The sequence below is a fragment of the Bidens hawaiensis genome, unplaced genomic scaffold (assembly GCF_021521415.1).
Source record: "Bidens hawaiensis isolate Kalapana, Puna unplaced genomic scaffold, B.hawaiensis_p1.1 tig00042879_1, whole genome shotgun sequence".
Classification (NCBI taxonomy): domain Eukaryota; kingdom Viridiplantae; phylum Streptophyta; class Magnoliopsida; order Asterales; family Asteraceae; genus Bidens; species Bidens hawaiensis.
In genome coordinates this window covers 10,056-34,130 of record NW_027497592.1, presented here as the reverse complement: position 1 = coordinate 34,130, position 24,075 = coordinate 10,056, and the positions used below count along the sequence as shown (strand labels likewise).

General features: G+C 34.9%; 2 protein-coding genes across 2 annotated transcripts; both read right to left on the bottom strand.

Moving 5' to 3' along the window:
- Window positions 1–355: 355 nt before the first annotated feature.
- LOC143593879 (DNA repair protein rhp7-like) lies at window positions 356–5,188 on the bottom strand. The gene is made up of 4 exons (XM_077073356.1): window positions 4,869–5,188; window positions 4,057–4,218; window positions 3,452–3,527; window positions 356–536 (listed from the first exon to the last, which is right to left on the bottom strand). The coding sequence occupies exons 1-4, from the start codon at window positions 5,186–5,188 to the stop codon at window positions 378–380; spliced, it is 717 nt and encodes a 238-aa protein (XP_076929471.1). The 3' UTR covers window positions 356–377.
- A 747-nt stretch (window positions 5,189–5,935) lies between these two features.
- LOC143593880 (uncharacterized) lies at window positions 5,936–23,090 on the bottom strand. Its single transcript, XM_077073358.1, has 2 exons — window positions 23,065–23,090; window positions 5,936–7,094 (listed from the first exon to the last, which is right to left on the bottom strand). The coding sequence occupies exon 2, from the start codon at window positions 7,070–7,072 to the stop codon at window positions 5,957–5,959; it is 1,116 nt and encodes a 371-aa protein (XP_076929473.1). The 5' UTR covers window positions 7,073–7,094; window positions 23,065–23,090; the 3' UTR covers window positions 5,936–5,956.
- Between the last annotated feature and the right edge of the window lie 985 nt (window positions 23,091–24,075).

The following is a 24,075-nucleotide window of genomic DNA, read 5'->3' as shown; positions in this document are numbered from 1 at the left end:
TTTATATTCAAGAAACAATTTAAAACAACCTGTTTTGTTCCAAATCCAATTTGACCCAAACCTGTTTTAAATCCGTCGCCTGACGAGTCCGTTTTGCCAGGCTTACGAATAATAGATAAAAGCGAATTTTTTGAAAGAGAAAATAAATGCTTTACTGAAATGAAACTGAAAGTTTAGCAAATTGGTTAAAATAAAAAAAAATAGGTTTATAGATGGTATGAAGTATTTAACTAGATAATCAAAAACAGAATTCGTTTATCCAAACATTCAAAACTGATTAATCCAATTTCAACTCACAATAATCAAATAACTGATTCCAAAACGTAAAAATCCAAGCACACCATAATAAGAATTAAGAACATGATATGATGGATTGTTTACCTGGTACATCCAAAGATTTTGAGCTGCTTTAATGAGCAGCAGTGATCAGTAATAAAGCCCATCGCCTCATCAGTTAACTCACGGCACCATGACAAATCCAAACTTGTAAGATTTTTGGAAAATTTTGCAAGGGAGAACGCCGTTTTGAAACTAATCTGCAATTGTAAGTAATGTGCGTAAAATGAAAACAGTCGTTTTGCAAAGTGCATCACACATGCAGTAAATGAACTGAATGATTATTGTTGGTGCACATTGTGTGGCCGTCGCTTGGCGAATAGTTTAGAATGTTTATGTTGTATGCTGTACACCTAGGTAGTGGTTCACGCTGAAAGTGATCCATTTGAAAGAGCATTTTCAAATGGATACTCATTCGATCGAATGAGTTTCTGATTCGATCGAATGAGTCTGCCATTCGATCGAATAGGACTCATTCGATCGAATGAGTCCTGACCGAATGGCAGCGGGTATAAATACCAGCTTTCAGGCGTGAACAGGTAGGAGTTTGAGGATTTTGCGTGCCCGGAGCCCAGGTGCTGTCCGGATGAGGGGGGAGGCCATGCTCGACCTCCCCCTGCCATAGATCGTGATTTCAGTGTTTAAACAAGCATGTAATCTTTCGTTTTTATCAATGAAATCGTTTGTTTCGTGTTTGTTTCTGTCCGTCTTTGGTTATCAAACCTTCCGTCTCGAACGCGCTCGGATCGTCTCGGTCCCGGCTGAGCCAACAATTGGTATCAGAGCCACGGTTACTGCTAGAAAGGTCTAACAACCGATCTAGCAAGCCGAGCTCTTGATTTTATGCGTTCTGGACGTTAAAAAGTTGGTGTGTTCTTCGTGTTCTTCGCGTTTTCTGGGCTGGTGTTGAAGGAGTCGAATCAGTCCATTCGATCGAACGATTTCCCCATTCGATCGAATAGGCCTATTCGATTGACTGATTCGATCGAATCAGTCTTCCCGCTCAAAAGTGTCAAATTCAAACGCCAGTTTTCCCGCCCATTCGATTGACTTCATTCGATCGAATCAGATTGTATTCGATCGAACTGGTTTTCCCGCTCAAAGTGTCAAATTCAAATAGCTGATCGAACCAGTTCTTCATTCGATCGAATCAGATTGTATTCGATCGAATCAGATTGTATTCGATCGAACTGGTTTTCCCGCTCAAAGTGTCAAATTCAAATAGCTGATCGAACCAGTTCTTCATTCGATCGAATCTGTTCTTCATCCGATCGAATCTGTGCTTCATTCGATCGAACATGTTCCAGACCAAAAAAAAAAAAAAAAAAAAAAAAAAAAAAAAAGTCTGGAACGCCCGCTTACACGAAAACTTGCCCAAGCCATTTTTATCAGTCGGGAAGTCTTCTGAAAAAGTTTGGCAAAAATAAAATTTTTTCGACAAAATTTTCGGGAAATTTTCGGTTAATTTTCGGGTCAGTGATGAAGATTTTTCTGGACATCCTATACAAGTTAATTACTATCCAGAAAAAGTTTGGTGACAGTGAAATTTTCACTGATATTTGCCGGCAAAGTCAGAGCGTTTAAATGTTTAATGGTTAAAGCGGCAAATTGGGGCAATGAACAAAGCACAATCACCTGAAGGAATTATCGTTTACAAGTTTAATGGATAACCCCTTGTTCATTGAGCTTCTACAGTGGTGATTGTTATAAGAACACAGAAGAACAGAGAAAAGTGTTTACTGATGAGTTATTGTGGGGTAGTCAGGAGCATCTGACTATTTATGGGCCAACCAAGTTTAATTTATTTTCCGCATTCTGAAGATGTCATCAGTGGAGATTAAGGAGGATCAAGCAAAAGAGTCAAATGTTCCTCAATCATTTCCAAGTTCAACAATTCCTGCAGAAGCTGCCACTGTTGAAGAAGTCAACGAAGTACTGTCAAAAGCAACTTCTGCATCCTGTTGAAGAATGGTGATTCGCAATCACGAAGTTAATGATGTGTCTTTGTCTCCGATGATGAATCTGCATACAAACTAATCTGTTTAGGGGGAGTAGCTGTGGATCGGAAGCCTCATCAAAGATTGCCCAATACATTATTAAGTCAGCGGAAGACGATATGAGCTTACAGGTCTATATATTGGGATACACGCCAACGTCTGAGGGGGAATTTCTATAGTTGGTTGTTTTTAAACAGATTGTTTTGTCTGAAGATGTCAGCAATGGAGAACACTTTGCATCATTAACCGAGAGTTCAGTCTAAGGGGGAATCTTGCTGCAATGATGGTATTCTTCAACGTGATTATCAAGATATAGCAGAAGATTTGACTGAAGATTGCAAGAGGTGTCTACAGCAATTCGCAAGCAACGTCCAAGGGGGAATATGTTGGTGCACATTGTGTGGCCGTCGCTTGGCGAATAGTTTAGAATGTTTATGTTGTATGCTGTACACCTAGGTAGTGGTTCACGCTGAAAGTGATCCATTTGAAAGAGCATTTTCAAATGGATACTCATTCGATCGAATGAGTTTCTGATTCGATCGAATGAGTCTGCCATTCGATCGAATAGGACTCATTCGATCGAATGAGTCCTGACCGAATGGCAGCGGGTATAAATACCAGCTTTCAGGCGTGAACAGGTAGGAGTTTGAGGATTTTGCGTGCCCGGAGCCCAGGTGCTGTCCGGATGAGGGGGGAGGCCATGCTCGACCTCCCCCTGCCATAGATCGTGATTTCAGTGTTTAAACAAGCATGTAATCTTTCGTTTTTATCAATGAAATCGTTTGTTTCGTGTTTGTTTCTGTCCGTCTTTGGTTATCAAACCTTCCGTCTCGAACGCGCTCGGATCGTCTCGGTCCCGGCTGAGCCAACAATTATACATACATATTCAATACATGGTTCATTATAAATAACATAATATATACTATTTAATTACTTTTATCAAAATTGCACGTAATATTTACTATTATGTAAAAAAATATTTAATATTTTAAATAAAAAAATATATAAATAATAGAGTCGAGTACCTCACGGACATCATGTTAACATTGGTTATGTATTGAACTGTCCTCTTTCTCTATACACGCACACACATATACATACATGCATATATTACATACCTTGCCAACATGATTGAGGGAGAGTTCTTTTAACTTTTTTCCAGACGTTTCCAGAAAAGCAGCCACAATTTCATCACTACCACAACACAATATAAACCATAATCATATGCAGGAAATAGAAATCATAACAATCTCAATTTCACTCTGTATAAACTATAAGTTAAACTGTAGTTTATTACGAATTTTCAGTTTTGATTTTGACATTTGGGCTGAAATTTTTTGAGCCAAAAACAATAAAGTTGGGCATAAATTTTTTTGCAAAATAATAATTAATTGATTATGCTACATTTGAGCCAAAATATACGTGTACACTACTCATTAAATTCTTATAAATTACTTAAAACTCAAAACTAAAATTGAAAAAACCAAAAATTTGGATTAGTTTGTTTTTAATTACATGCAAAACCAAAAGTCCAAAACCGAACCAAAAGTTTCGTTTTTACAAAAATATAAAATCAAACCATCATTTTTTTTTTGGGTTCTCTATTATATGCGAAACCAAAGCCAAACCGAAAACTCGGTTTTTAGGAAAACATTTAACCAAACCATCGTTTTTTATTGGGATTGGTTTCTTTAGTTTCATGCACACCCCTAGGAAAGAGTACCTGAAATCAGCACGGGTAACATTAAGCGATTCAATCGATTTACACCCGACAGCAAGATAACACAAACCCAAATCTGTCAAATTACTCAGATTTGAAACATCCAGAGAACATAAAACCGGGCAACATTCCCCAATAAATTGCAAGCAGGTATTTGTTAACAATCTGCAAAACAAAAACAATTAGCTTAAAGTACATAAACGAATAAAATAAAAAATAAAATATATAGTTAAATACGGTTTAACTTAAGTATCACTTCTAGTCCATTAGTTTAAATTTGACTTCTTTAGTCCAATGGTTTCATTTTCGTATAATTTAAAGTCCAGCCCGCTGGCGCTAACCCATCCAAAATTTTTATTAACTTTTTAAAAAAAGTAATTTTTTATTGTAAATACAAAGGCATTTTGGTCATTTCTTAAAAGTAACACAAATAATCCGAGAGTATTTTGGTCTTTTAATAAAAACTTCTCTAATACAAATTCTGTAAACTTTTTGAACTGAACCAAATCTAGATTTTAGCATTTTTATTTTGAATTTAAGTAATTTATAGAAACTTAATAAACAGAGTAACCCAAGTATTTTTAGCCCAAATGTACGATATTCAACTAATTATTAATTAACAAAAAGATTTAGGTTCAAATCAATTATTTTGGGTCATTTTTTAAAGCTAAAAAAATTCAAGCCCAAATGTAAATTTCGGTTTTTGGTTAAAATTGAGCACAAAACAGATCCAACCCGACCATGCGCACACTTAACTTAGTTTAAATAAATCACATAATCTAATAGCAAACATAAAATCTAATCAAAATTCTTACACACAACCGGCCAGATTAAGCCCCTTCAACTTCTTTCCACAGGATCTTGTAAAGAATCTAACAAAGCCATCAGACACGGTTTTGATTCCTGCTACTGACAGAACTTCCAAATGTTCAAATGTTATGAATGAGAAGGCAGAAATCGAGACATCGATTCTCGGGCACTCGTCTATATAAAGCTCTTTCAGACTATTCTTTAGATATTGGTGTATGATTTGAATGGCGGTGTGTGTGAGGAGAGTGCATTGGCTAAGATTAATGGATTGGAGTAATGGTGCTGATACTAAAAGCGGCTTTAGAGTGTCGTCAGATAAACTCATTTTAATTCAGTATATATATGTTACTCCCTGTTTAATAAACTAATGTAATAAACAGTGTTTATAACACAAAATAATTAAAAGATGTAATAATAATCAAGTTTTTTGAATTTAATAAATATATTATTCCGTGTTTGTAACAAAGAATAATTACAATAAATAATAATCGGACTATTGAATTCAATATATATGTTATTCCCTGTTTCTAACAACAAATAGTTAAAAATAACAACCAAATCATTTGAATTCAATAAATTAGTTATTCCTTGTTGAGCAATTGGAAACATAATAATAATAATAATAATAATAATAATAATAATAATAATAATAATAATAATAATAATTAAATAATTCGAATTCAATAATTATATTACTCCCTGTATGTAACAAAAAATAACTAATAATCACATCATTTGCATTCAATAACTATGCTATTCCCTGTTTTGTTTAGTTGACTAAAAAATACGTTTTTGAAAATTTCTACCTAAACTAATATGAATATGTACCAAAAATATATCCATGTGTATTCTACATGTAATTATGACTATATAGTTAGACAGATTGGGTCAACCCGAAACTTTTGTTTTCCAATAGCTTTCAAATTTATTGGGGTTCACTGCACCAATGTGTAACCAACTTCACACGTTTTGTAATTGAGTGTGATGAACAATTACAAAACGGATCAAGTTGGATACGTTTTAGTGCAATAACCCAATTATATAACATTATATAAATAATTAGTGTGTCAAATATAGCAGACGTATCATACATCTATAAACTGTTAACATATAAATACTTGAATATCAAACTTACTTTTAATTTTTGCAAGTTGGATTTTCCAAGTGCATCAGTGAGTTGTTTTTGTGTCATCCAAGCACAACTATTGACACGTATTTCACTAGGAGAACCTTTAAAAAGCAACTCGAGTATATGAATATCCATTTTATGCGTTTCACATAGCAAATTGGTTAACTTTTTTCTCATCCATTCAGGAACATGGTCAAAGGAAGAAATAGCATCCGCATTCTTCACAAGTACATCCAAACTAAGATCCAGCAATGAAGGAGCAACACAAGGACGAAATCCAACGCAACGAGGACTCCAGTCAACCAACTTCTCACCTTCGTATTTAACGTATTTATCTATGGCATCCTTCATTTCACCAAACGGATTTGAATTTTCGTTAAAGAACGCCCTGCTTATATGACTATTCAAATAATCATAAACAGGGGTGAGATTTAAACAATCAGCAGGTTTTTGAATTTTTATTATAGGCGCGGTTTTCTTTTCTTGAATTATTGGGACTTCTACAACTTGCAGGTCCAAGTTTATTGGCTCGGGAGTTTGTCTGGGGTTGAGCTCAATAGCTTCATAAACTGGATTGGCTTGTGGAACTTCACGTTCGAGCGATAATGAGAAAAAGTCAATCTCATCGTATTCAACTTTTGACTTTCCTTTTTCTTCTTCTGTGTACTTTCTTTCAACAAGATTTTGATTGTCAAATCTCAGATTAAGATCAAGACCAAAAATAGAACTACCTTCAATGCCCTTTTGTTTATCATTTCTTGAAATAACTAACTTTGTGTCATCCTCCTCGTCATCGGATGATATATAGATAACGTCGTTAATCGGGCCATTAAGATTAAACCCATGAACGATTTGGTTATGATTTTCAGCATCATTAACATGATTATTATCATCCATGGAGAAATTGAGATCAAAGTCCAGTTTTGGGACTGATTCTCTTTCATGGTCATCATCAAATTCAAGATTCTCAGAAACCTTGCTTTTTTTGTTTACAGAACGCGAATTGCTTAATTCACCAACCCTTTTGGTTCCACTAAAATTAAAAAATTTCTTGATTCCGCGATTCTCATCAGATTCCATTACCAAGATTCCAATCAAATCCCTGAAATGAGTTTTAACAAGTTCTTGATAAACACTTTAAACAAACAAATTGACAAAAAAATGACAATGTAATCTCAGTAAACATGAAGAAAATATGGGAATTAGCTGTCCTTTATAGAGATTAAAAAAAAGCAACTGCATTTGTTTCTCATTTAGTTACTTTTGTGTAATGAAACAATTTGAAATGACCCCTAAAATACAAACAAACAAATATACCCGGTAAAAATCCCACTCACAATGATGGTACATTAGTAAAAGATAATATACTAACAATAACCAAAAGTTGTGAATAAACTACTAATAATCATAAAATAGTAAAAAGAAAAATGAAGAGATATGCTAAAGCACGGAACCAGCTTGAAACTAAACGAACCCCTAAATAAGGCAAATTGGATTTTATAAATCCCACCTTTATGCAGTTGGCCGATAATAATCATACCTTAAAAAATGTGTGCGACAAGTCCCACCTTTCGCCCTATTTTTCTCATTGGGCCCCAGTTAAAAATAACTTAACTCCATTAAGTTTTTTCTGAATTTTAAACAAACTGATGTTTTAGGGCTTTTGATCGGAAGGTAGAAACGAGTTGATTGTAGTAATTCTTATCTCGAAATGGTGCTTCAAACGGCTTGATATTTGTTAATTGGAAGTTTAAACACCCGAATTGAAGCATTGTTTCGTCGTTTGGAGCACCGTTTTCGAGGAAAGTTTTACATCAATTGACCCGTATCCTTCTTTCGATCAAAAGCCCTAATACATCATTTGAAATTCAGAAAAAACTTAATGGTGTTAAGGTTTTTTTAACGGGGGACCCACGAGAAAAAATGGGGTGAAAGGTGGGTCTGGTTTTTTGAGGTGGGATAATTATCGGCCAACTGCAAAAAGGTTAGATTATTAAAATCCAATTTGCCCTAAAATAAAGAAAACCTAAATCAATCTACTAACCAATTAAAAATCTTTGAAATTAAAACAGTGAAATTGGACTAATAGTTATGCTATATATGTAATAAAAATGGTATAGTTGACATAAACAACAAATGATTCAAACAGATCTATTAGTACATTTTCTTGATGGCTTCAACAATGGAGCGAAGGATCTATCTAAGCACAAGGAGGGAAACAAGATTAGTCATCAGTTTACCAAAATTGCAGATATACAAGAAATCAAATACACATTATTTATAAGCAAAGACATACAGAACGATTGATCAATTATATCAGAGCGGTCGCAACAAACTCGAGAACGATGAAAACATATAAAAACTCACGCTCTTGTAAGTTGCATTCCTTGTGATATATAAAGAAAAGGGAAAGAAAAAACAAAAAAGAGAAAAGTAATGACAACTAAGATATTAGCGATGTGACGGTGTAAAAGTTTAAAACATTTATGAGAATACGACAAACGCAATAAATTGATGCCTGAATACGATATATTAAGCTAAAACTATTTGAAAGCCCACAATTTAGCCCACAAACATACATAGTTTGAAAATGGGCAAAAACTAGTTGAAAGCCCATACTTTAGCCCACAAACATACATAGTTTGAATTTGGGCTTAAACTATAAAAAGCCCACAGCCCACAAACATACATAGCTTGAAGTTGGGCTTCAACTATTGAAAGCCTATACTTTAGCCCAAAAACATACACAGTTTGACTTTGGGCTAAAACTATATGAAAGCCTATACCTTAGCACACAAATACAAATAGTTTGTAATTGGGCTCAAAAACACCTCTTTATAAACTGTCATATATTTAAATCACATAAGCCTTCACACATGCTCCTCCCACTCCTTAACGGTTTTAGCATGTATCTAAGACACAGAGAGAGAGAGAGAGGGAGAGATGATGTATCTCTGACTTGTGATAATGTTGTTATATTTGACTATACCTCTCTAGTTAAGTTTCCCATACTACAAATACCTTTGTCTAACGATATAATTTTTTAACGGATCACCAAAACAAGAAAATCTAAATCAATATACTTATCGATATAAATCTTTGAACTTTAAACGGTGAAACTAGATTAATAGTTATGCTATATAAGTGCATATATATGATATACTTGACATAATCAAGAACACTTCAAATAGAACTAATAGTACCTTCTCTTGATGGCTTCAACAATAGAGCTAAGAATCTATCTGAGCACAAAGACAAAAAAACATAAATCAACAAAGATTTTACCAAAATTGCAGATATACAAGGAAAAGAAAAACTCCTAATATTTCTAAATAAACACATACACAAAGATTGATCAATTATACCAAAGCTGAGCTCAAACATGCATAGTTTAAAACTGAGCTCAAAAGCACCTTTACATAAGTTTGATCATGATTTTTTAGCCATGCATCTACATAATGCTAAGTGAGATATGAGTATATATCAAAAGCCTTAAAAATGTTCATCCCACTCAAAGAGTTTTGACATGTGTCCAAACGAGGAGAGAGAGAAATAAGTGTTGTATTTATGATTAGTGATAATGTGATATTGTTCTGATATTTGACCAAGTCTCTGTAGTTTGCTTTTTTATACGTACTAACCAATTGCCCTACTTACTCATGATTTCGTATACATGTTCGCTACCTATAAGTCGCAAAGTAGATCATTGTGGAGGGATTGCAGGTTCTTAGTGTGTTTACACCATATAATATTTCAGGCACAGATAATGACTAGTTTAAAACAATGTCCGTGACATTTGTCACTCTCTCTTAAATATACTTTAGTTTTAAAAATAAATAAATAGTTTTGAATCGAAGCACAATAATGAAACAATTCAAAATGAATTATAAAATGAAATGTTTTCATATCATCAAAACTTTAGCTAGTGAAAATTGTGTTTTATCTTTATGCTATGCACGTGTATAGATAAGTTAAACTTGACAAAGAATAAGAGTACCATAAAATTGAACTAAAAGTACCTTCTCTTAATGGCTTCAGCAATTCACCTTCCATGTTCTTCATAACTGGCCATCTATTTGCATACAAAAAAGGAAACTGTCAATTAGTAGAAAATTCAACAAAACCACTCACACCATAAATGCAAGAAAGCATATCATTATATGATAGTGACTTCAAGAGAACATATGAATTGCAAATCCAGTGTTGTATTTCCTTCCTTGAGATATAACAATCTGCTCTTCTCAAGATTTGCATATGTATTGAGAATGCAAAGATCATAAAATATGAACAGTTGCATCATATGTAACAAGTCAAAACAATATGAAACACTTTACAACTTAAACTAGTAACAACAAACGAGCTACTGATTCATTAAAATTAAGTCTTGGAGCTTACACACAAGCCACATTAGGTAGCCAGTCATATCAATTAAACCTAAATCTAAACAAAAAATAACAACCAACCCAAATCAATATGTACAAAACCTTAGCTAAAACAGAAGCATACACCTCAACTTCACATGCTTACATCAAAATCAAAGACTTAATAACATAATCCATAATTCACTCTGAAACTGAATGATCAGTGATCAGCCATAATTGGGGTTGTAAATGAACCGACCCGAACCATACGAAGCCTTGTTCATGTTCGTTCATTTAGCATTAAACTTGTTCACAAACGGTTCATGAACACTAACCGAACGGAAAATCTTATTTGTGTTCGTTCGTTTAGAATTGAACCTGTTCACGAACGCAAACGAACATGTACTACTTAAGAAAAAAAGCAACTTTCTTAATCCAAAACATTACAAATCACCTTAATTAAATATAAAGTTAAACACCTAATAATAATAATAATAATAATAATAATAATAATAATAATCCACCAGTCACAAGTTAGATTAATTGTTGTTAGTTAAAGCAAGATTTATAAAACAAACCACTAACAAAAGAAACTGAACATAAATAATAAATTAATAATAAAATTTAAATGTTAGGTTGGTTTTTACAAATAAAATATTATTAATAAATATAAAAACAGAAAAGAAACCGAACCGAACCCTAGGTATAATATCTATACAATGAGAAGAAGCTATAATATGTTACAGTCCAATATTCAATTGAACAATTAAAGTATAAATGAACCTAATTTTGATGTAATGTGGCAATAACAATCGAATCAATCGAGTACCGTTAATTAATTAGGGGGTTTCCGGTTGGTTGTACGGAGTGTTTCCGGCGGTTGTGTATTATAACTGTAGCCACCGTCTTCAGCACAAGGATTCCGATTCTTCATGGTTGAAAATTGGGGGAAAAACAAAACAAGTTAAGGAACAAGAACAACACCAAGCAATAGTGTGAAAAGTGTTGTGTGGTGGGCCCACATGGGGCTTTTTTAAAAAGTTATCAAAAGGTTATATCATGATGATAATTTATTAGTTTATGCTATAAAGAGCTACAACAATTGGTATCTTTTGTGTTTGGTTACATTTGTATTTTTATAGTTTGTACTCTTACAATAGAAATTCATTCAAATCAAAATCAATGTGTTTTTTCCTTTTTTTACATTATCATTATATATCATTTAGACTTCTAGTAATCGGAAATGACGGTTTTTTCTTACAGAGATGATGGGTTTTGGAATGTTATTGACTAATCGTTTGTGCAATGTATATATGCATGTAAGAAAACCGTCGTGAACTTTGTAGTTACAGATCGAAACACAGCTGTCACGTACGTTTTGATTTTGGGTGCACATTGTAATTTTTGGGAATTCGTTGTGACTTTTTTAAATTAAGGTTTATGCAACAGTTGATTGAAACCACGAAAAACCATTTTGATCGAACACAAAACATCCAACAAGAAATCCAGACGCAAGAACAAAAGAAATCGGAGAAAAGGAGGAAGAACAACAACAATTAAAACACTTTAATTGTCTTACCTTTTATTCTTGTAGGAATGAATGAATGATTTAACTAATGATATCCGCAACGAAATGTGTAGCCCGTATGCGAGAATCACCAAATGAACAACAAAAATAAAACTCCGGCGGTGTTGGATTGGGCGAAAGGGGACTCAAGGTGTGAGGCGGCTAGGGTTTATTTTGTACTTTTTGAATTTTACAACTTATGAGAAAACCTTCTATTTGTAATTCCTTAAAGTCTATAAACCCTAAGTTTCATGGGCTACTTAATTAGATACTCACCAGCCCAAGAAACTTAGGGATTTAGATCAATGGTTTAGTCAAATGTAAATATACAATAATTAAATATTATTTATATAATTTTCAATCTACCTATTCTAATAAAGTAAAATAAATGTAAATACGTGTCAGTTTGTTGTTAATCCTCATAATTTTTTTCCTCTAAAACTAATATATGTCATAGATCAATAATTATTCACTTTCCTTTTACATTCCATTTATATAATAACTATATGTTGGTGCATGATGTCAGTAGTTCAGTGTCAAGTGTCTGTAATCGAGTTTGTTAGATTTGTGTTTTTGTATGTAAGCGAAGTTAGCTCACAAGTTCGCTGATACTGGCGAACTTGTGAACTAAGCGAAGTTAGGGACAACTTCGCCTGAACATGCCAGGCGAAGTTGTCGTGATTATATAAGCCTTTAGGTTACGGCTGTTTTAGAAGAAGTTTAATTATTCGAGTTTACGAGTCAGAGAGTCCTGTAATCAGTGATCATCGTATCACGTGTTTAAGGTTGCAATAAAACGAGTATTTGTTTATTGTAACGTGTGTTCGATCGTGTTAACTCGTATCGTCTTCTACGCTCGTAACGTCTTACGTAGGGATTCCGCACCTACGTAGAACGAGATATCTCGTGTAGATCCGGCTGGGAACCTACACTATAACATGATTAAACTATTCACTTTCCTTTAAACTCTATTTATATTATATCTATACACTTTTATAAAAATAAATATTTACATATTATACTACTATACATCGTAAGAACATATTTTACAACATACTTTGTGAAATCCAAAAATCAACAACAAACCGTGTTTGCTAAATATTGAAAAGAATATAATTTTAAATGTTATCATTTATATATCATATTATGTATATTGTTGAAGATTGTAAATAAAAAAAACAAAAAAAACTTTAATATGCTTTCAGTTTACGAAGTATTTTTTTGATCATTAAATTATAAATATGTGCTTAAAAGTTGATCCATTTTTAAAAAAATAAATCCATTTATCTGTTGTTTTTTTTGTATATTGTCATATAAATTTATAAATTATAAATATATGATTACAATCTTTCAATTTATTTTTTGTTTAATTTAGTAAACTATTGTTTTGGATAAAAATCAGCTAAGGATTAAGTGTCCAAATCTGTAAAGTGAGGTATAGTGCTATGTTGATAATAACGAATATGTAATCGAAATCTTGATGTACACAATGATTTTATCACGAGGGAAAAAGCCCTTGAATACGATAATCTTACTTCGGTCAAAACTTAACAAGGTAATCTTTGGTCGAACCACTTCGGTCAAGGATTATCGAGGTAACCTTTGGTCGGATAGTACGTGATTATATTAATCTCCGGCATAAAAAACCCCCGGACGGTGAAAACTATCACCGTCAAGTTTATTAATCGAATAAAGGGTGTTACAATCGGTGGAGATTATGATCAGTGATATAATATTATCTAAGTGAGTGTGTATTGCTAGCCTTGCTTGTCCCTGGATGATTATGAACGTGTACTATATATAGGTGGTGTGCCCTAACTGATCATAACTCAATTTAAATAGGAAAAAATAACAAATATCCTAATTTTAGCCTAGAATCAAGCCTTTCCATAATTATAGCTCTTTCCTTCATTATCCACGCGGTATATTAATTTGATTACGAGAATATAGCTTTGACTTGGTCATTAGCCGTTATACCTGCCATAAATATCAAGATAACAAAGGAAAATCGTTAATAAATAATAAGTACTGAGGATCATTGATCCTGACAGGATCTGCAACATATTCTAAGGATAATTGATTCATATTATATGCCAGGATAACATATCCACAGTGTCAAATTTCCATGCACTAACAATTGCCCCCAAAATGGCGGTTGTGATAAGATCACAACTGTCATTTTGACTTTGAAATCAAACTTCCTGCAAAACAAATGAGATTTGACAAACTGGGTATAATTGTCATATATCAATGGAGTTTCCATGGGAACTTTCCTTTCGGCTGTATATCTAACACCATTAAGTTACCATAAGTGTTGATCCTTCTGTGATCCTTGTAATTGAACTTAGGATACCTGATGCAAATAACTTATGATATTAACTGGGATTAAACCCAACAAACTAGGGACAGGCCCAAATAAACTGGGGACAAGCCCGTGAACTGGGGACAAGCCCAAAAAAAACTGGGGATAAGCCCAAACTAGGGACTGGCACAAAGATACGGATGTTAACTGGGGACTCGCCCAAACCGGGATTTAGCCCAAATGTGAGATAACGTGAAAACGTTATAAACCGGTGGTATGGTACGTCTACCATAAATCGTAGGATCCTCCATATAGCCGAAACAACGAAATTGTCAGCCACTAAACGTGTACTGGTCCCGCTGCCCCGGACTATACATTGGATAGCGTGCGCTCCAGGCGAGAGTGTAGAAACTCTAATTTATCAGAAAGGCGAAAAACTTTAAACCTTAGGGGATATGACCATCGGGGGTCATATCCAATCGTGGGCTAGGCCAAGGGAAATAGTAAAGTACCTTAAATGTAAAGGAGAAGTGGCCAACCTCTTAGACATTGAACCTCTTGTTGAAATCTGCATTGTTATTTAAAACTTGGAAAAAGACAAACGTTAAAAATATATTATCCTTAAATTAATAAGAATCTGAAATGAATAAGTGATCGGATAGATATTACCAATTTCAGGATCCCTGATCATTCTGAGAATACTTGATCATGATTAGAAAAAGTATTTCTTGAGATGAATAGCTTCCATGCTCTAGGTAACCTGTTGCCTTCCATAGTCAGCAGGTGATATGCCCCCTTTCCGGCTTCTGACTCGATCAAGTAGGGACCTTCCCACTTAGGCGCTAGCTTTCCATCTGCTGGATTAGTTGTGTTTTGGAAGGCTTTCCTCAAAACTAGATATCCTTCTTGAAATCTTCGAATCCTGATATTTTTGTTGTATGCCCCAGCTACCCTTTGTTGATATGCTGCCATTCTAATCTTAGCTAGGTCTCTGAGCTCATCAACAGTATCCAGGTCTTGGAGAAGGATTTCATTGTTGGCTTGAGGATCACGGATGCTTGTTATGGAAGTAGGAACCACCATCTCCGTAGGGATTACAGCTTCTGAGCCAAACACCAATGAGAAGGGTGTTTGACCTGTTGCATTTTTTGGTATTGTTCTATCAGCCCAAAGAACATATGGTAGCTCTTCGGCCCACTTGCCATTCTTGGATCCTAGTTTCTTCTTTAAGTTGTTGATAATAATCTTGTTACTTGATTCTGCTTGACCATTAGCTTGAGGATGAATTGGTGTGGAGGTAATCATCTTAATGCCCCAACTGTCACAAAGGTTAGTGGTTCTTTTCCCGATAAACTGGGAACCATTGTCACAAATAATTTCTGAAGGGATACGAAATCTAGTAATAATATTTCTTTTAATGAAGGATATCACTTCTTTTTCGCGGACTTGAACAAAAGCTTCAGCTTCTATCCACTTTGAAAAGTAATCAGTCTTCGCAAGCATGAATACTTTTCCTCCTGGAGCTTTACGTAGCTTACCCACAATATCCATGCCCCACTTCATGAAAGGCCATGATGAGGATGTAGGATACATAGGCTCTGCTGGCTGATGCAAAATATTGTCATGTCTTTGACATGAGTCACACTCTTTTGAGTACTCCATGGTGTCTCTCTTCATGGTAGGCCAGAAGTATCATGTTCTCAGAATCCTTGAGAATAGGGCTCTACCTCCAGTATGATTACCGCAATCTCCTTCGTGAAAGTCTTTGAGCACCTCTTGAATTTCAGGATCTTCTATACATCTCAAGTATGGACCTGCAAGAGATTTCCTATACAGAATATTATTTAATAAAATGCATTGTGATACCTTAAGTTTGAAGGACTTAGGATTCTCTGTGGCTGGAATTTCTCCATTTTGAATGAACTTCTTGATCGGGAGGATCCAAGATCCTTGATTACTTGAGGATAATGGATACAAAGGCACAATATCTTTGTCAGTTGTTATCTCCCCAACTTCTTGTTCTCCTATTACTGGTGAGAGTACATGGATGATTGGGATCTTCGTATCTTCTGGAATCTTCAATGATGAAGCTAAATTTGCTAAAGCATCTGCCCCAACATTCTCTTCTCTTGGTACTTGTATAATACTAAAAGAATCGAAGGACTTTGATAGTTCCTTCACAACATCTAGATATTTGATTATTTTTTCACCTTTAACAGCATATGAGCCATTAAAGTGGTTAGCCATTAATAACAAGTCTACATATACTTGAAGATACCCGATCCTCATGTGTTTAGCTAACTGCAAACCTACGATCAGAGCTTCATATTCCGTTTCATTATTGGTGGCTTGGAATGCACACGCAATTGGTATTATGCCCCCTGTGGCGATTTCAGTAGGATACCCAATCCTGTTCCTCTTACGTTGGATGCTCCATCAGTAAAGAGGATCCAAGGATCCTTTGTTTCTTCCAGTTGTTGAACCTCCAAATCAGCTTCATCTAGCATGTCACTACTGAAATCAGCCACAAAGTCTGCAAGCGCTTGTGACTTAATGGCTGTTCTGGGCTCATACTGAATATCATATGCACTCAATTTCACAGCCCATTTAGCCATCCTTCCTGACAATTTTGGTTTTCTAAGCACATTCTTAACAGTATAATTAGTTCTTAAAATAATAGTATGTGTTTCAAAATAGTGTCTCAACTTGGTTAAGGCCATAATCAAAGCAAGAATTAATTTTTCAAGGTGAGAATACCTGACCTCTGCATTTAACAGGCTTTTACTTACATAATATACCGGGTGCTGTTGTCCTTCATGATCCTTGGCCAGAACAGCACTGATTGCATTACCTGACACATCTAAGTACAGGGACAGCGGCTCACCATCTATTGGCTTCATCAAAGCAGGCGCTGAGGATAGATAATCGTTAAGAGACTTTAGTGCATCTTCGTGCCTTTGAGTCCATTCAAACTTTTTATTTTTCCTCAAGATATCATAGTAGTCTTTGCACTTCTCTGAGGATCTGGAAATGAATCTGTTGAGAGCAGCTATTCTTCCCGTCAGCCTTTGGACATCTTTAGCATTCACAGGAGACTTTAAATTAATGATGGCTTCTATCTGCTCTGGGCTCGCTTCTATTCCCTTTTGGTCACCATGTATCCTAGAAACTTTCCAGCCTTAACACCAAAATGGCATTTTGACGGGTTCAGTTTCATGTTATATTGGTCAAGTATATTGAATGCTTCTTCAAGATCTCTAAGGTGATCCTCAGCCCTCTTCGACTTCACTACCATGTCATCTATGTAGACTTCTATGGTTTTGCCTAACTGATCCTTAAACATCGTGTTGACCAATCTTTGATATGTTGCCCCTGCATTTCTTAGTCCGAACGGCATAGCAATATAACAATATATGCCGGTAGGAGTAATGAATGATGTATCCTCTTGATCAGATGGTTCCATCTGAATTTGTTGAAATCCAGAGGAAGCATCCATAAAGGTAAGCATCTCACGCCCTGCCGTTGCATCCACCGTGGAGTCTATATGTTGTAACGGGAAAGGATCCTTGGGGCATGCCTTGTTTAAATCGGTAAAATCGACACATACCCTCCACTTTCCATTCTTTTTAGAAACAACAACCACATTAGCCAACCATCGAGGATACTTAACCTCTCTGATCATACCGGCCTTAAGAAGTTTTTCAACTTCCTCTTGTATGATCGCGTTCCTCTCAGGAGAGAATTTCCTTCGCTTTTGATGGACGGGTTTAATAGAATGATCAAGACCCAATTTATGAGTAATTACCTCCTTAGAAATACCTGTCATGTCTGAATGTCTGAAGGCAAACGTGGATTTTCGTCGCTTTAGGAAGGGTACCATTTCCTCCTCGATCTCGTCAGGGATACAGGATCCTAGGAACACCTTCATGTCTGGATCTTCAGGATCTAAAGATACTTTTTTTACATCTCGCTCCCGAGCTTCCAGCACGTCCCTAGGATGTTGTTGTAATTGCTATGCTATCGTTTGTTTAGCTGTCGGCTTCATTGATGAAGAATAATAATTCTTGGCTTCCACTCGGTCACCATCTATCCTTACTACTCCCCAAGGAGTTGGTAGTTTGATGCACTGATGGTAAGTAGAGGCTACAACCTTCATTCCATGTATCCAAGGCCTGCCAAGAATAACATTGCAACAAGAAAGACTGTCAATAACACAAAACTTTTGGTAAGAGTTTAACCCTTCGATGTATATTGGGAGTTTGATGTCCCCCAATGTTTTCTTAGTTTCACCACTGAAACCCACTAGCACCGACATTCTCGGGATGATTTCTGAGTCCGGGATGTTCATTTTCAGTAGTACGTCATGTTGGATGATATTGACCGAGCTTCCACCATCGACTAGGATCCTGTGCACATAATGGTTAGCAACAAATAAAGTTATAATCAAACCGTCATGGTGAGGATCCTGGATGCTTGTCTTATCTTCTTCGTCAAAGAAGATTCTTTTGTCAGTCGTCAAAGTAGTGGATATGACTGGTCGTTCTCCGTTCTCCAACTTTGTTTCTTTGGCGTGTCTTTTTGCTGAGGAGAAAGAAGTACCGCATATATCTGAGCCATCAGAGTTGAAGTTGATTCTTGTGCGTCTGGTGCGGGCGGAGTTGCTTTCTGTGGTATATCTTCAGGATCCTGGATCCTAGACTTTTTTCTTCCCAAGAGCTCTTTGAAATGACCCTTGCGTAGGAGGTATCCAATTTCCCTCCTTAAACCAATACAACCTTCTGTCTGATGGCCAAAGTCTTCATGGAATGCACACCACTTGGACTTGTCTTTAAAGGATGTTGTTTTCTCATTTTTTTCGAGGCCACCTTGCTTTCTCTCCAAGATCCTTCGTGACACAAATCAAACCATGGGTATCAACAGGGAAGCAATACTCGGAAATACTTGGGTAGTCCTCATCATCTTCTCCTTCTTCAACTGCCCGAACAGTTTGATTGTTGAATTTGGAGTACAGCTTTGATTCGTTGTTCCTAAATGAGGATCCTTGTTTCTGGTTAGGTGACTCTTGTTTCGTTGGAGTTCCTAACCGTTCTTGGATCTTCTTGTCATCTTCTAGCCTTATAAATCTGAGTACCCTGTTTCTGACTTCATCTAAAGTTCTACATGGGGTCATCACAAGATCGTCATAAAATGGGGAGCCCCTTTGAAGTCCCATCTTGAATGCTTCAACAGCCGTAGCCATATCAAGACTAGGGATCTCTAGGGCCTCCCTGCCAAACCTTGTAACAAAATCCCTAAGGGATTCATTATAAGGTTGGACAACTCTATACAAATCACTAGTTAACTTCTCAAATTTCCTACTACAAGAAAATTGGCTGTTGAACAAGTTAACTAAATGTGAAAAAGAAGTAACAGAAAAGGGAGGAAGACTTAGCAGCCATTTTAATGCAGATCCTGTTAGTGTGGATCCGAAACCCTTGCATAAACAAGCCTCCTTGATTTTTTCGGGAATTGGATTGATTTCCATTCTCTCCCTGTATTGAGCCACATGCTTTTCGGGATCAGTTGTTTCATCATACACCTTCATATTGGGGGTCTGAAATCGTTTTGGTACTTCAGCATCACAAATAGGTGGAGCGAATCTGGACAACTTGGGGCTTACTTCTGGTATTTCAGGAATCGGATGGACCACTCCTGGCACGCTGGATATCATATCCTTAAGCTTCTGAAGTTCCTTAGCCATATCCTGGTTGATACCTGTATCCTGAAATCGTTTTGGAAAAAATTGTTTTGTGATATAAATAAAATCAATTTATATATAATGATACAAGCATAGATGTAATACATTTTTCTGTAAACGTTATGTATTGCTTTATTTGTAACTTAATTATTTAGATTATCCCGTGTGTTACACGGGCTCTAAAGCTAGTTAATATATATAATACATTTAAACCAAATACTAATATGTAATTACTGTTTTTCTGATATATCAATTATATTTAATCAGGAACACAATTAATTAATCCTCAAATAACTAATGTCAATATATTTAGTCCCAGGATAATTAATGCTATTACATTTCTTCTCATAAATGTGTGTCCCAATCGTCACTCGTTTGTCCCATTTCACTAAAACATCTTGCTTACGTTCAAGTTTACATTTTTATTACATAATAAGGCCTGGTTTGCCTTAGTATCAAATCATATGGCAAACCGACCTCAAAAACTTAACCTTTAACCTAAAATGTACCTTTTTGGGTCACTTCTTGCTTCGGTTCTGATTCAACACGTGAATCTAGATATGTTTCTTGTTGTTTGACGAAGATCTAACACAAAATCTTCTTGGTTCGGATTCGGATCTAAGCCGAAATGAAATAGGAGTGTTTGTGTGTGTTTTTGAGTGTGTAAGGAGGCAAAGTTGGTGGAATTAGGGTTTTTAAGGTTTTAGAAAGGTTTAAGGGTGTTTATATACCCCTAAGCCCATGGACCTAAGGCTTATCATCATCCCTTATTCTGTCTTTTATTGTCCAAACTCACACTCTATTATTTGTATTTAACTTAGCTAAATAATAACACATCATTAAGTAAACGAAATTCTTTTATTTATTATTATCAAAAGTAGGATGTTACAGTATAATCATGAGTGTGCTTAACAAATAAACTTGGCACGTATTAAAATATGCTAACATCTTCTGTATAGTTTGATTGATGGAAAAATATACTCGAACACCATGTCTAGGTTTAATTTTGTTGTGTCAATGTCTTTCAAAATCTATTGCTAGAAGTTCGACAATTCCTCTCGATGATGTTTAAATCATCACCGTAAACTGCGATTGTACTGAACTTTTAGAGTGACAATTTTAATAAATAGACATGCCTAATTTTATGAAACTTGTATCTTTCTTTGAACAATATATAATGAGTCGATTGTACCATATATGACCAGATTTCTTGAGATTCATATTAGAATATCTCGAGGTAATGTTTTTAATGCTTCTGGAATTTTAATCCTTTACGGATTCATATATTTCAAATGTCCCGTACAATTAAGCAGTGACGACATTCATAAGCTTTATTTGAAGTATTTTTTAAAATGCAAAGCTGGTTAATTATCAAGGGGTTATCGTATGTCATACCCGACCAAAGGAGGCGGAACATGCCGGGGTGCAACGGATTGCCCAAGAACACAAGACACTATTAAAGTGACAATATTTAATCAACTCATTTAAATTCATAAAATCATAAACAGTCACATAACTTATTCATACAATAACCGAATTCAAACATAGCAAATAATATGTTGTTCGTTTTGCTAATATCCTAATAGTCTTGATAACGTTTTCTCTTCAAGTACTCGAGTCAACCTAAAGTCAAACATGTAACATTGAATAAAATAGAATTTTTCAACACAAAGGTTGGTGAGCAATTTCATAGTTTTGAACAATAAGTATATAATAGGAAATTCCACAACTTGTATACAAAACTATTATAATAGTAACAATTTAGATAATGAAATCGTTAATAAAAATACATTAACAACACCTTTTTATAAGGGGATGCCAAATAGATTCGGATTTATACAATCGTTAATAAGAATATATTAACGACACGTTTCTATAAGGGGATGCCAAATAGACACGAATTTTTATGAAATCGTTAATAAGAATACATTAACGACACCTTTTTATAAGGGGATGTCAAATAGACTCGGATTTTTATGAAATCGTTAATAAGAATACATTAACGACACCTTTCTATAAGGGGATGCCAAATATACTCGGATTTATGAATCAACTAACCAAAAGCGGTAAACACATTAGCAAATAAGCATGTATGCATATAACACCAAATCGAGCATTTATTTAAGTAAGGTATACAACAAAGTTTGTGGTTTAAGAATCAAGTATAAAACATTTAGTTTGAATAAGCATGCAATATCACCCCCAAAACGAAAAATGGAAAATGGGGGATGAAATTACTCACGTTCAAGTAGTAAACTTGATCAGTAAAAATCCCACTCACAATGATGGTACATTAGTAAAAGATAATATACTAACAATAACCAAAAGTTGTGAATAAACTACTAATAATCATAAAATATTAAAAAGAAAAATGAAGAGATATGCTAAAGCACGGAACCAGCTTGAAAGTAAACGAACCCCTAAATAAGGCAAATTGGATTTTATAAATCTCACCTTTATGCAGTTGGCCGATAATAATCCTACCTTTAAAAATGTGTGCGACAAGTCCCACCTTTCGCCCTATATTTCTCATTGGGCCCCAATTAAAAATAACTTAACTCCATTAAGTTTTTTCTGAATTTTAAACAAACTGATGTTTTAGGGCTTTTGATCGGAAGGTAGAAACGAGTTGATTGATGTAATTCTTATCTCGAAATGGTGCTTCAAACGGCTTGATATTTGTTAATTGGAAGTTTAAACACCCGAATTGAAGCATTGTTTCGTCGTTTGGAGCACTGTTTTCGAGGAAAGTTTTACATCAATTGACTCGTATCCTTCTTTCGATCAAAAGCCCTAATACATCATTTGAAATTCAGAAAAAACTTAATGGTGTTAAGGTTTTTTTTACGGGGGACCCACGAGAAAAAATGGGGTGAAAGGTGGGTCTGGTTTTTTGAGGTGGGATAATTATCGGCCAACTGCAAAAAGGTTAGATTATTAAAATCCAATTTGCCCTAAAATAAAGAAAACCTAAATCAATCTACTAACCAATTAAAAATCTTTGAAATTAAAACAGTGAAATTGGACTAATAGTTATGCTATATATGTAATAAAAATGGTATAGTTGACATAAACAACAAATGATTCAAACAGATCTAAAAGTACCTTTTCTTGATGGCTTCAACATTGGAGCGAAGGATCTATCTAAGCACAAGGAGGGAAACAAGATTAGTCATCAGTTTACCAAAATTGCAGATATACAAGAAATCAAATACACATTATTTATAAGCAAAGACATACAGAACGATTGATCAATTATATCAGAGCGGTCGCAACAAACTCGAGAACGATGAAAACATATAAAAACTCACGCTCTTGTAAGTTGCATTCCTTGTGATATATAAAGAAAAGGGAAAGAAAAAACAAAAAAGAGAAAAGTAATGACAACTAAGATATTAGCGATGTGACGGTGTAAAAGTTTAAAACATTTATGAGAATACGACAAACGCAATAAATTGATGCCTGAATACGATATATTAAGCTAAAACTATTTGAAAGCCCACAATTTAGCCCACAAACATACATAGTTTGAAAATGGGCAAAAACTAGTTGAAAGCCCATACTTTAGCCCACAAACATACATAGTTTGAATTTGGGCTTAAACTATAAAAAGCCCAAAGCCCACAAACATACATAGCTTGAAGTTGGGCTTCAACTATTTGAAAGCCTATACTTTAGCCCAAAAACATACACAGTTTGACTTTGGGCTAAAACTATATGAAAGCCTATACCTTAGCACACAAATACAAATAGTTTGTAATTGGGCTCAAAAACACCTCTTTATAAACTGTCATATATTTAAATCACATAAGCCTTCACACATGCTCCTCCCACTCCTTAATAGTTTTAGCATGTATCTAAGACACAGAGAGAGAGAGAGAGGGAGAGATGATGTATCTCTGACTTGTGATAATGTTGTTATATTTGACTATACCTCTCTAGTTAAGTTTCCCATACTACAAATACCTTTGTCTAACGATATAATTTTTTAACGGATCACCAATACAAGAAAATCTAAATCAATATACTTATCGATATAAATCTTTGAACTTTAAACGGTGAAACTAGATTAATAGTTATGCTATATAAGTGCATATATATGATATACTTGACATA